Below are 13780 nucleotides of genomic sequence, written 5' to 3'. Positions count from 1 at the left end.
AAATTATATAATTCTTCTCTGTGAGTTCTGGATGTGAGCATTTAAATCTGATTTATGATCCAGATTTGTATGTAGTAGTTTTTATATTATGTTGGTATTAGGTCAACTATGTGTAATACTTTTTAGGGTAATGTTACAAAAAGTTGTGTAATATTTGCATTTTGGTAGTTTGATTTTCTGCTATTTGTCAGTCAGTGTTATTTATTCTATGTAGTGTTTTAATAGGATGGTTTGGTTTATTACAGTATAGTAATAATTTTCTTTTACTTGGTATTATCTTGCTCTTATTTTTAATTGTATTGCTCTTATTGTGTCTCTTTTCTGTTGGTTATTGTTATTTTTTGTTGTCTTCATTGGATGGAACTATAACATAATAATTTCCCTTTAATAAAGTATTCTGAATCTGAATCTTGTGATAGCTTTGGGCAGTAGGTACTCTTTATGGAGACACAGGCGTCTATTAGATGTCCAATGTCTCCCCTGCCCTTCAAAGCATCTGATCAAATACAGACTGTGTTTGATTAGATGATTCCTGTTCCTTGGCTGTAGCAGCGAAGAAAAGACAACTCTGAAACCGGAAGTTACTAAATCCTTGTTGAATCTGGATTCATTCATCACAGGGAAGATGGGGGATTGAATATTCCTCCAACTACTCTGTGAGCAGCCAATCTGACCACTTATCTCAATCTTGGGCTCCATGGTGGAAAGGAAAAGTCCATAAATAACATCGGGTGATCGTCCACTTTTACTGGAAAGTCAATCACTGACCCTAAAAAACAATACCAGCTGCAGCAATGATACTGATATATCCGCTTGATATATATATATACTACCTCTGGCAAGCAAGATGTGCTTTTGTAAGGGTCTTTTAGTCATTTTTTTATGGGACCAACAGCAACATCAACAGCATGAAGTTGTTGGTGAAGCCACAAAAGCTGCCCTTTGTATACTGTATGTCTTTGTTTTCTGTTAGTGGATGTCTGTGATGGAGTGGCTTACCAAGCGTTCATCATCTTCCTCCTATGTTTCCCAGGTGCAGAGGAGCTGCTAAAGTGTTCTGTTTTGCCTCCACATCCACAGCTACTCCTGCCAGATACAAGAGTATTCATAGTTAGCAAGCTCTGGACAGTTGTCCATCTAAAAATTAAGGGGTAGTCATTATCTGCCCTTGACCCCATGTACTACCCCAACATAATAATGCAGATATTGTGGATGGCTGCTGGAAGCGGATAGCCCTGGGTGTTGGGAAGAGAAAAGTGTTTTGAGTGCCTCCTTTTGGCAGCCATCCTGACCACTGCTTGTCAGGAATGGACTTGCCAGTAATGGTGGGACTCACCTGCCTTGTGGGCTGCAGTACCAGGGCTGGCCAGCGGGTGTTCTCAGCAATCAGAGACTCAACCCTGCAGCCAGCCAAACACCTGAAGCTGATTATGCAGGTGTATTTAAGGGATGGCCAGACCTGCAGTCTGGGCCTTGGTGTGTGTTTTTCCTGGGCCCTGTATCTTGTTACCTACATCCCTGTCCCTGTCCCTGTCTCTGACTGATTCGTTGCTGACCCTGCCTGATCCGGACCTCTGCTGACTTCTCCTGTTTGATCCCTGGCTTGTGACCCCGACCATTCTCTGCCTGACCCCCTGTTCCTACCTGCCCGATTGTTATTGACCTGGCCTGCCTGACGACGCTTGCATTGTATGTATTATCTGTGGGTGGTTTGGTTTGGTTCATTTGCACTGTGTTATGTTTTAGTATTGCACTGCGTTTATGTATTGTTAGTGTTAATAAATTATATTGTTTATATCATATCTGAAGCCTGCGTTTCCCTGCGTCAGTTCACATACCTCTAGTCATACCCTGGAGCCCTGACATTACACCAAGGCCAACCCTGACCAGAAGTGGCTGCACAGGGAAGCCATCTTGGCTTGTTGCTGGGAAGGATGGATCTTGATGAGGTTGTGTATTTGTCACTGCTGGTTTTTGATGACAGAGAATATGCTTATCAGGCTCTGAGGGAGTATACCCGGAATCAACTGCTAGAATGTATACGGATCGCTCATGTTCTAGTAGATCAGGGCACAGAGTTCTCTGAGGTGCAACCTTTGATTCAGGTTTGTGTAGAGTTGGCTTCATCTGGTACCCCTGAAAGCAGGAATGACTTTTTGCCGCCATTTAGTGCAGACCAGGTAGAGTCCCTGGTATGGTTATTAGAGGATGATGTGGATTGCTTCTTGGAGCATTATGCTGCGTGTTCACCACAGGTATTAAGGGATTGTATAAACGCAGTGCAGTCTTTGGTCAGACAGGCTTTGTGTAAGCGGAGCTTTGTTCAACCCGTACTGCAGACATGGTCAGATTTGTTACACCCAGCCTCAGTCAGCTTGCAAAAACCCAGTCCTGCTTCTATTCTATTTCTTCAAAGCTCTATTCCTGCATTCCCAACAGCACCTCCAGTTACAGCCCAGTATACCCTGCTATCTACCGCATGTCAGTACCCTGTTCCCACTCGCTGCACCTATCCTGCCTTTAACCCTGTAAAGAAGCCCTCTGTAGCAACTGTTCCCTCCCCTGTTCCATCCTCCAGCTCTTCTCTGTCTCCAGCTGCTCCATCCGTTTACAAACCTGCGCTTACTTACAGTGCTCCGGTAACTAAAACCAGGAAAAGGCGAAAGTTCTTTCCAACCAATACCATCCTGCCAGTATCCAAACCGGTCAGCCTCCCATCTGAGAACCTGCCTTCCGTGGTGCAGCCTGGTGCCTCGGCGCCCACAATTCAGCCTGATGCCTCTACCCAGCCTGATGCCTCTACCCAGCCTGATGCCTCCATTCAGCCTGATGCCTCTACCCAGCCTGATGCCTCTACCCAGACTGATGCCTCCATTCAGCCTGATGCCTCCATTCAGCCTGATGTCTCTACCCAGCATGATGTTTCTACCCAGCCCGATGAACTGATCCAGCCTGATGATTCCATTAGGCCAGTTGACTCGATGCCCGCTGTCGATCCAGACGATCTGGTACCTGATGACCCAGTGCCGCTGCCCGGAGTCCTGCCCGATGTGCCGGTCTTTGATATCCCGCCAGTTACCAGACCCGGGTGGTGGAACATTTTGCCCAGCTAGGACTGTTTGGAGCGTCCTGAGGCTGCTCCTTGAGGGGGGGGGTATTGTCAGGAATGGACTTGCCAGTAATGGTGGGACTCACCTGCCTTGTAGGCTGCAGTACCAGGGCTGGCCAGCGGGTGTTCTCAGCAATCAGAGACTCAACCCTGCAGCCAGCCAAACACCTGAAGCTGATTATGCAGGTGTATTTAAGGGATGGCCAGACCTGCAGTCTGGGCCTTGGTGTGTGTTTTTCCTGGGCCCTGTATCTTGTTACCTGCATCCCTGTCCCTGTCCCTGTCTCTGTCTGGCTGATTCGTTGCTGACCCTGCCTGATCCGGACCTCTGCTGACTTCTCCTGTTTGATCCCTGGCTTGTGACCCCGACCATTCTCTGCCTGACCCCCTGTTCCTACCTGCCCGATTGTTATTGACCCGGCCTGCCTGACGACGCTTGCATTGTATGTATTATCTGTGGGTGGTTTGGTTCATTTGCACTGTGTTATGTTTTAGTATTGCACTGCGTTTATGTATTGTTAGTGTTAATAAATTATATTGTTTATATCATATCTGAAGCCTGCGTTTCCCTGGGTCAGTTCACATACCTCTGGTCATACCCTGGAGCCCTGACACTGCTCCTCCTTGCAATGACAGCATAGTCTGTCAGATAGTATTTTGCAAACTCTGGAAAGGAGGGCGGGTTGGGCTCTGAGACTTAACCCTTGTAACAGGGATCCAGGAGGGTTTCCAGCCAGTAATGGTGCTTTTGCTTGATGCCACAAATTCTAGGGTCCCAGGCTCTAACGTCCTATGGGTTACTAAGGGCAACATTGTCCTCAGACACCTCTCCCTAGCCATGTGCAACTCTTGGGGTTTGTGAGGAATAAAACACATTCATGGAAGCTCTGCTACGTTCTAACCCTCCTGAATGCAGCCACAGCAACCACAGACCTCCTTATGCTCTTATACTCTTTCTGTACCTGTTAAGGCCTCACAGGGTTGCCCCAGCCAGCACCTGATGGGTAGGGTCCACACTCTTATCCAGGTTGTTGATGCTTCCCAGTGTTGTCAGTTGATTTTCTTGTTCCAGAATCTGGACTTCCAAACAAACACCTTACTCACATTTCACACAGAAGTATTCACCCTCGATTGGTTGTTTAAGGAACATAGACATGAAGCAATGACGTCCTCCCATTCTCACCGCGCATGCGCGGCTCCTGGAATGCGCAGCGCGGTGATCGGCGTCGGCTGTGTCCCTTGGACACAGTGGATCACCGATCTACAGAAAGAGCCGAAGATGTTGGCTCGGTCATGTGATCAGCTGTGTCCAATCACAGCTGATCACATGTAAACAGGAAAATGCCAGTTATCGGCATTTCTCTCCTCACGAGCTGTCACGCTGACCGCTCGTGAGGAGAGAAGAGCCGGTAATCGGCATTCCGCGGAGGGGACATGTACACAAATCATCAGAGCACTGATGATCAGTGTGCCCTGAGGATCTGTGTAGCCCCAGCAGTGCCACCTGTCAGTGTCCACCAGTGCCAGCTCTGTGCTCATCCATGCCATCTGCCAGTGCCCATCAGTGCCACATTTCAGTGCCCATCAGTGCCACATATCAGTGCCCATCTGAGCCGCCTTTCAGTGTCACCCAGTGCCAGTCAGTGCCACCTATCAATGCCAGTCAGTGCCACCTATCAGTGCTGCCAATCAGTGCCACCTATCAGTGCCAGTCAGTGCCGCCTATCAAAGTGCATCAGTTCCGCCTATCTGTTTCCATCAGTGCTGCCTATCAGTGTCGCCTAACAGTGCCAGTCAGTGCCAGTCAATGCCGCCTATCAGTGCCAGTCAGTGCCGCCTATCAGTGCCATATATGAGTGCTGCCTTTCAGTGCCCATCAGTGATGCCTTTCAATGCCCATCAGTGCCACCTACCAGTGCCTGCCCATCAGTGCCACCTATCAGTGTCCATCAGTGCAGCCTATCAGTGCGGCCTCATTAGCGCACATCAGTGAAGGAGAAAAATCACTTATTTACAAAATTTTATAACAAAAACTAAGAAAAAACGTTTTTTTTTTTCAAAATTTTCAGTGGTTTTTGGTTTGTTTAAGAAAAAATAAAACACCCAGAGGTGATTAAATACCACCAAAATAAAGCTCTATCAGTCACAAAAAAAATGATAAAAATTTCATATGGGTACAGTGTTGCATGACTGCGCAATTGTCATTCAAAGTGCAACAGCGCTGAAAGCTGGAAATTTGCCTGGGCAGGAAGGGGGTATAAGTGCCCTGTAGGCTAGTGGTTAAATACACAGCATTCTGTAAATAGTGGCAGTGGCAGTGCCAAGCTAGTAACCCCCTGTGGTCAGTGTTTAGAAATGAAACTGCTCAGCACAGTACCTCGAACTATCACTAATACAGTGATTGTCAACTTTTCCTGCATCCCCAGGTAGGGGATATATACAGTTGTGTTCAAAATAATAGCAGTGTGTTGAAAAAAGTAAATAAAGCTCAAAATCCTTCTAATAACTTTTATTTCTATACACACAAATGCATTGGGAACACTACACATTCTATTCCAAATCAAAACATGAAGAAAAATATATCAAATTTGTGTTGTTCCTCTAAAAAAAAATGAAGAAAAGTGAATATTAGACTGTTCAAAAAAATAGCAGTGTTTGTATTCTTCTTTACAAACTCAAACATTCACTATATAAACTGAAAAATGTTTGAAGATTTTGCTTTCCTTTGAATCACATAATTAATATTTAGTTGTATAAGCACTGTTTCTGAGAACTGCTGTACATCTGTGTTGCATGGAGTCAACCAACTTCTGGCACCTGTGAACAGGTATTCCAGCCCAGGATGATTGTACTACATTCCACAATTCTTCTCTATTTCTTGGTTTTGCCTCAGAAACTGCATTCTTGATGTCACCCCACAAGTTTTCTATTGGATTAAGATCCGGGGATTGGGCTGGTCACTCCATAACGTCAATCTTGCTGGTCTGGAACCAAGATGTTGCACGTTTACTGGTGTGTTTGGGGTCGTTGTCTTGTTGGAACACCCTTTTCAAGGGCATTTCCTCTTCAGCATAAGGCAGCATGACCTCTTCAAGTATTCTGATGTATTCAAACTGATCCATGATCCCTGGTATGCGATAAATAGGCCCAACACCGTAGTATGAGAAACATCCCCATATCATGATGCTTGCGCAACCATGCTTCACTGTCTTCACAGTGTACTGTGGCTTGAATTCAGTGTTTGGGGGTCGTCTGACAAACTGTCTCCGGCCACTAGACCCAAAAAGAACAATCTTACTGTCATCAGTCCACAAAATGTTGCGCCATTTCTCTTTAGGCCAGTCAATGTGCTCTTTGGCAAATTGTAACCTTTTCAACACGTCTTTTTTTCAACAGTGGGACTTTGCGGGGGCTTCTTGCAGATAGCTTGGCTTCACATAGGCATCTTCTAATTGTAATGGTACTCACAGGTAACTTTGGACCTTCTTTGATCTTCCTGGAGCTGATTGTTGGCTGAGTCCTTGCCATTTTGGCTATTCTTCTATCCATTCGAATGGTAGTTTTTTGTTTTCTTCCACGTCTTTCAGGTTTTGGTTGCCATTTTAAAGCATTTGCGATCATTTTAACTGAGCAGCCTATCATTTTCTGCACTTCTTTACATGTTTTCCCCTCTCCAATCAACTTTTTAATCAAGGTACGCTGTTCTTCTGAACAATGTCTGGAACGATCCATTTTCCACAGAATTTCAGAGAGAAATGCACTGTAACCAGCATGTACAACATTTGCTGCCTTCCTTCCTTAAATAAGGGCAATAATTGCCACCTGTTTTTCAAAGGATGAATGACCTCACTAATAGAACTCCACACTGCTATTATTTTGAACATGCCCCTTTCAATTAGTGATTCAATTACACAGAATCAGCAGCATGCATGTCATGACTGTTGGGTCTGTTGGATTTCTATTACTCTACTACACCTGCTAATAAATTATTTGCCATGTAGAAATATAATTTCTACCAAAAACAGTGATTGATCAGGTTAGTGATGTCTGACTGCTATTATTTTGAACACAACTGTATATCAAACTGGATCAATGGAACCACGTATAACAGATCATATCTGGAGTTCAGCTTAAATGTTACAGAAGGCCACTGTGTAAAATATTGTTGCTCATTAGTAAAAACGTAGTGAGTTATGTTGCCTACAGCAGGGAATGGCTGTCTTTGGCTGCTTTAGGTAGTATAAACTTTAAACATGCACACACAGTATCGGAGCTACCAGGGTCGCAAAGGTCGCAATAGCAATCAGGCTCTGGAGTTTCACCACTGGGGGGCTCCAGACTGTAGGAAGGCCTTACACAGGCAGCTCAGCACTCTACTGAGCTACAGGAACTTATTGCAGCAGAGTGTTCTGACAGCTTGCATCCCACGGTGATCAGCTGCTTCACACAGGAGACCCAGCATCTGAGAGACTCTTAATTGGCACTATGGATCCTACATCAGTAATATCCCTGATGGGGTGAAGACATGGAGGGTCCGCATGGACACTGATCCACACAGGTCGACATCTGCAGAGCTCACTCCGCTCATATGTTGGATCCCTGTCTAACAGCACACACTGACCTACAGTGAGCTCATCCCATCCTGGATGCACACATTGTGTTTGGGCTCCCAACTCCATCAGCAGCATCAGCTGTATTAGGTCCAGTGCCATCCCTAGGGGGTGCGGGCCACACGGGGTGACACCATCACAGGGGGTGCAGGAACAGGATGCCAGCAGAGCTTCTGGGCTCTGTGAAGGTCCTGGCCAGTTATTGGGGTGATCCCTGATTCCCAGCACAGTGACAGCTGCTCCCGGTGTAGTGGTAAAATGAGTATCCCGGACCCGTGAAGATATGTATGCCCTGAAGCAACTGCGCATGTGCCGGTTTCAGGCCGAAAAAGCAGATCTCTGACTTTAGCACAGAGCTGCCACAGTTAACCCCTTACAGGTTCAACCTATACAGAGTTAACTGATCTTGCAACCCATAGTGATCTGCAGGATCAGCTTCAGCGGTTTGCAGCCTGTAAGGGTTTAACTATGGCAGCTCTGTGCTAAAGTCGGAGATCGGCTTCTTCGGCCTGAAACCGGCACATGCGCTGGTGCTTCAGGGGATACATATCTTCACAGGTCGGGATACTCAATTTACCACTACACTGACACCGCTCCTTCCTCTCAGGAGGGGTGACACCACTGCAACGGGTGACACCAACCCTAGGGGCGCCTCTGATCAGGTCACAGCTCATTACATGGCAAAAAGTCCCCGGGAGGGGTAAAGATCGGATGAATCTTCTTGTCATTGTTTACAGAAGAATTGCAGCCCAGCCATCCATCCATCTTAGAACACTTACAGTGAGCCTTTCAGCTATACACCAACAGTAGAGACATTTTCATAGCATTGTCTACATACTGTGAGCTTACCTGCTGCATATCACTTGGAGTACAGCTGAGGCATCTATCCAGTTTGATCCCCCAATATTTATTAATAAACGTTTTTACATTTCTAATACAGAGTAACCTAAGTTGGTGTCTCTTGGGCCACATTTCTTCTCTTTTGTTGTTTATCATAATAAAGGGCCCATTGATGGGAGTAAAGGTCCCTAGGACTGATGCAAAGGCCCTCGGGCCCTGTAGGTTTTAGTTACGCCTCTGTACACACGTGTGTTTTTATATTTTGTAGTAGCAGAGAACTTCTTTGCAGATGTTGGCCATTGGAGCTCTCTGTAAATGCATGAAATTATATAATTTAAACACATTTTTTTAGGTAAAATTAACTGATAAAAATGTATTCAGATTAAAGGAAGAATGTGGCTTATCCTCAAAAATTTTGAAATCTGTAAATATGTAACCTGTATGTACCTGAACATAAATGATTTGTATCAGGCATTTTAAGTGCAAATATAGCACATTTTCATCTGTTAAAGTGAACAACATGTATTTGTCAAATAAGGCCACTTAGCAAAATCATGTAAAGCTCTGTTGAGTGCTTTTTTGTAAGCATACATTAACAAAGGCAACACACAAAGAGACCGTAGTTGTGAATAAAGCTAAACTGTACATTTACCTTAGCAAACAGAAAATGTTGTTTCTTTAAAGATCTGCTGAAGCCAGCAAATAGACAATGTATATATAAAGCACATATAATTCTCACTCACAAGCACCTAGCTCCAATAGAACAACACTGTCCATCATGGGAAAGGTAAGACTGGTTTTGGAAACATTAGAATTTTTTTAACTGGAGTGATTTAATTTGAAATATGCCTTATGAACTATCATGTTCTGAGACTGAATACTGATTTTAATACGTTATATATTATCCTAGGATAGTCACATCCTTTAAATATTTTGGAGCTTTCACCACAATGTCAGCCATGATTTCAATTCCTTTCTAGCTCTGAGTAGCCAAATGATTGAAGCCTAAACAGAAATTTAAATTACTTTAATCTGGGCCTGCAATAGTTTCTACCAATTTCCTTAAAAACAGTAATATGGTCATTTTAAACTGAGAAAGCTAGGAAGCTGTGAGTGGCAAAAATTCTTAAGAGATCCATTGATAAGTGTACAGCTAGCACGTCTGGATTCTTCTGCATCAGGAACAATATTCTAGAACTGTTACCTTTAAAAACCTAAACAATGCTATATATACAGCAGCAATAGATATAGGTAGCTTAAAAACTAATTTGTTAATAAAAAAATACACCACTGTGAAATTCACAGTTCAATCATAGTGTTTAGTGCAAATGTAATGATTTGTCTTATATAAGAATGTAAACAGTCTGTCTATGGACCTTGGACATCAGTCACGAATACAGGCATTATATAACTACACTCAGGGCAAAAAAATCATCTGGGCACAGTAAAGCACTACATAAACTTCCAAGGTCATTTCTACCAAATTTACAAGTTTATATCGGTGTAGAAGGGAAAATTTGGTGGAGAAACATGGAGAAAACAATAGAAAACAGACCCCTTTCCCCAGGACTGTCTAGCAGTACCCACAGACAAAAGATTGTTGCCTTATCCACTTGAATTTTATTGGTTACATTGGTCCTTGATCAATACAGCAGGCAACTCTAAATAATTACTTGCATTATCAGAATATCTTCCGAATGTCCTATAGTCCTTAAACTCAGGTCATTATGTTAGACACCTACTTTATGGATACACAATCAGCCCCAAACTTTGCCCATGGTCATTTATATAGTTACATCAATAAAATAATTTTAATTTGTTTTCTATGAACAACTCCTTGTAGCACTTTGGTCTTTGACCCTTCAAATAACCATGCCCGTGACTAAGCTAAATGATGATGAGTTGAATTTATTTGGTAATACCCAAGATCATTAGTTATTATTTTACAAACATCAGTAAGACAAACATATGATTTTTTTTGTGTTTTATATTGGTGAAATCAGCATTAGCTCAAGTGTTCCTAAATGCTTCCTCACATTGGAGCCTAATGATCGTACACCCATTAACTATAACCTTTGTATGATAACTAGTGACATAAAGTAGAACAAAAATATATTTTGTTTAATACACGCATTCTGAAGAAGAAAATGTTTAAAGCTTGCTTACCTGCAATTCTGTGTTACTGTTTGCATTATCCATATTTCATTTTATCCATATGCCATCTTACCTAGTTTGTCCCTCAGGTTTAGTGAGTGGTGATAAAGGTGGTGCTACCAACAGTATTTTTTCCTTTTGTAGGAAGCTTTTTGTAGGTACCATTTTCATTACAGGAACTGGGCATGTAATAGAGTAATTCTATCCCCAGGATAATCCATCCCTTCTTTTTATCAGCCACTTGTTACCTGCTTTACTGAATGCAGTCAGCAATCAAATGACATGAGAAAACAAGGAGTAGGACTGGGAGGGGCTGTTTTGTGCATGTATGTATATATATATATATATATATATATATATATTACTCTTTTTTACATGTATATCTTAACAAAAGGGCAAACATTTTGGAATCTTGAGCTGATAAAATAGCATGAATGACATTGCATCCTAGATAAAAAGATAACCCTGATGTTTCCATTCTCTTTATTTTACAGATCATCTTTTATGAAGACAAGAACTTTCAGGGCCGCTCCTATGAGTGCAGCTCTGACTGCTCTGACCTGTCCTCATATTTTAGCCGTTGCAACTCCATCCGTGTAGAGAATGGTAACTGGATTCTTTACGAGCAGCCTAACTACAAAGGATATCAGTACTACCTAAGAAGAGGAGACTATCCTGATTTCCAGCAGTGGATGGGCTTCAATGACTCCATCAGATCCTGCCATTTAACTACTCAAGTATGTTTATTCCTGTAACATTTTTTGTTAAGGCAGAAAATAATTACATTCTATGTTTGGTAAAGTGGTTTGCTGTGAATTCCAGTGTTTATATTGTTCTTTTAATGCCCTATATATTTTCTCAGCAAAACTGAACTTCTCTTTTTCCTTTTTTCACAGCATCGTGGTCCTTTCATCCTTAAAGTTTATGAGAAGGAAGATTTCAAAGGTCAGATGATGGAGTTCACAGAAGACTGTCAATGTGTTTATGAGAAGTTCCGTTATCATGATATTCACTCCTGCAATGTCCTTGATGGTCACTGGATGTTCTATGAGGAGGCCAACTACAAGGGACGTCAGTACTACCTGAAACCTGGAGAGTACAGGAGATTCACTAACTGGGGAGCCAACAGCCCCAGGGTTGGGTCTTTCAGACGTGTCCAACATCTTTATTAAACAATACATGGCAATCTTCAATAAATTTCTCTGGTAGAAACAAAAACATCCCTTTTGTCTTTTTTATATATGTATATCTTTTTTTTTAATTTGAATCAAAAGCAAGTCATTGAAGAGGTAATCAAGATCAAATTTCAATAATCTTTCAAAATGTATGATCATGCCACTACCACATTGGTCAAACAAGGCAAAGTGACAATGTCTGCAGATAGCTCCCCCACAAGCTTTCATATTTAATGGGCCACCCTTTTTTTACCACCTCCCCACTACAGCATCCCAGATTGTCTCAGTTCCAGTGTTCCGCATACCTGGGGGCCCTGATCCATTATTGAGGGTTCCTGCAGTGCAGGAAAGCAGTATGAGAGTGTGGCTTGGCAGGTAAAACTGTTTGGGGTTGGGCTCCCTATAGACACTAAATGAGCAAAGTTATAATGTCTGTAAAAAAATAAAATATGGTATTCAAAAATGCTAATTTCCCAACAGGTATCAAAAGGTCTAGGTTTAGCTTAGGAAGTTCTACTTCTTTCAAATACCATTGCAATTAATCTCATAAAAAAGAGTTTCTAACATCTGTTCTCCACTAGCCACATTTGAAGTATTGCATGAGAGCTGTTGTCATCCAGGAGATGATAATGATGATGTCAGCACAAGTGTTCCCCATTCAAGGCTAGATCTAAAACTGGCCATAGACAAATCAAAATTTGGTTGGTTCAGCAAAGACCATCTGAATTTTGATCAGTGTGTGGCTGTCCCTGCTCAACAGAAGTTGTTCATTTGATCGACGTCTGTCAAAGGAGAATGCTGGAAAATTTCTCGATCATCATCTGTAGAAACATACACTCTCAGAATACAATGTCTCAGCAGAGAGATTCCTGCACCACCCTTGTTTGTGTGGAAGGATGAATCTGTTAGTTTCTATTTATTCAGCCTGCAAGCCAGGAGAAGATTTTAGATGAATAAAAGATGCTCCTTTGTTACAGGTGAGGTATTAGAGCACTGATGGTGTGGAGAAGGTGAAAAAAATCTTTTTACAGGGAAACAAAAAAGGGTTGGAATAAAAAATAATTTTTAATGTATACTTTTTAAACTGATGTATTATATTTTAGGTATACAGCAATTGCTTTACAAACCAAAATTTAATACATGACAAATGATCCTAGAACAGTATAGATTTTATTTTATTACACGACCCAGCAGTAGCTATCTCCTCTCATGTAATCTGTATCTCAATTGAACCTCAGAAGAAACCATCTGCTATGATATGAAACACTGTTCTGATATATTCACTTGTGGGAGTAAACTTCAGCTTGCGCTATTGAGTTCTTAAAGAACAAGCTTTTTTCAACTAAGGAGAAGAAAACATAAAAAGTAGTCTGTAACTCCACCTGGTGGCTCAAAAAGAGAATTAAAGTGTTACTAAACCCAGGACCCTGCATTCACTATATCTGGTCTCCCACAGTACACAGAACATAAAGATGCATTTTTTTATAGTAAATATAAACTGCTAAATTCTCATCATCATCCTTTTCTCAACAGCAGTATATAGCAGACTTGTAACTGCTATCAGTGTCCAGCCGAGTACTGGTTAAAGCTTGTAGAAGGAGTTTTCTTTCTCGTCTGACATGAGGCTGCATGACCCTGACCCTGGACAGTACTGATTGGCCTTGTGCTGATCACATGCACCCTTCCAAAAGAAAAAAAAATTCTCTAGCAATCCACACCAAAATGAGCATGTGCAGGGTGCCTCTTAGGGCTCTGTACTATCAGTAGATGGATTAGGGACATTAAAAGAAGGGGAGGATCAGAGAAGACAGGATAAACAGCCTTTTTACACAATGTGAAGGATTAACCCCTTATGTTTCACAGTGAGTATAACAAGCATGCTTTACTTGCCT

At 42.4% G+C, this 13780-nt stretch overlaps 1 protein-coding gene across 1 annotated transcript; it reads left to right on the top strand.

The window, feature by feature from the left end:
- Positions 1-9281: 9281 nt before the first annotated feature.
- Positions 9282-11931, top strand: LOC149473803 (gamma-crystallin-3-like). The gene is made up of 3 exons (XM_089671334.1): positions 9282-9346; positions 11208-11450; positions 11610-11931. The coding sequence occupies exons 1-3, from the start codon at positions 9338-9340 to the stop codon at positions 11883-11885; spliced, it is 528 nt and encodes a 175-aa protein (XP_089527460.1). The 5' UTR covers positions 9282-9337; the 3' UTR covers positions 11886-11931.
- Positions 11932-13780: the final 1849 nt, after the last annotated feature.

Source organism: Staurois parvus, unplaced genomic scaffold (assembly GCF_062004578.1).
Source record: "Staurois parvus isolate SC_StPar_1 unplaced genomic scaffold, SC_StPar_1.0 ptg000011l, whole genome shotgun sequence".
NCBI classification, from domain to species: domain Eukaryota; kingdom Metazoa; phylum Chordata; class Amphibia; order Anura; family Ranidae; genus Staurois; species Staurois parvus.
This window is presented reverse-complemented; position numbering and strand designations above follow the sequence as displayed.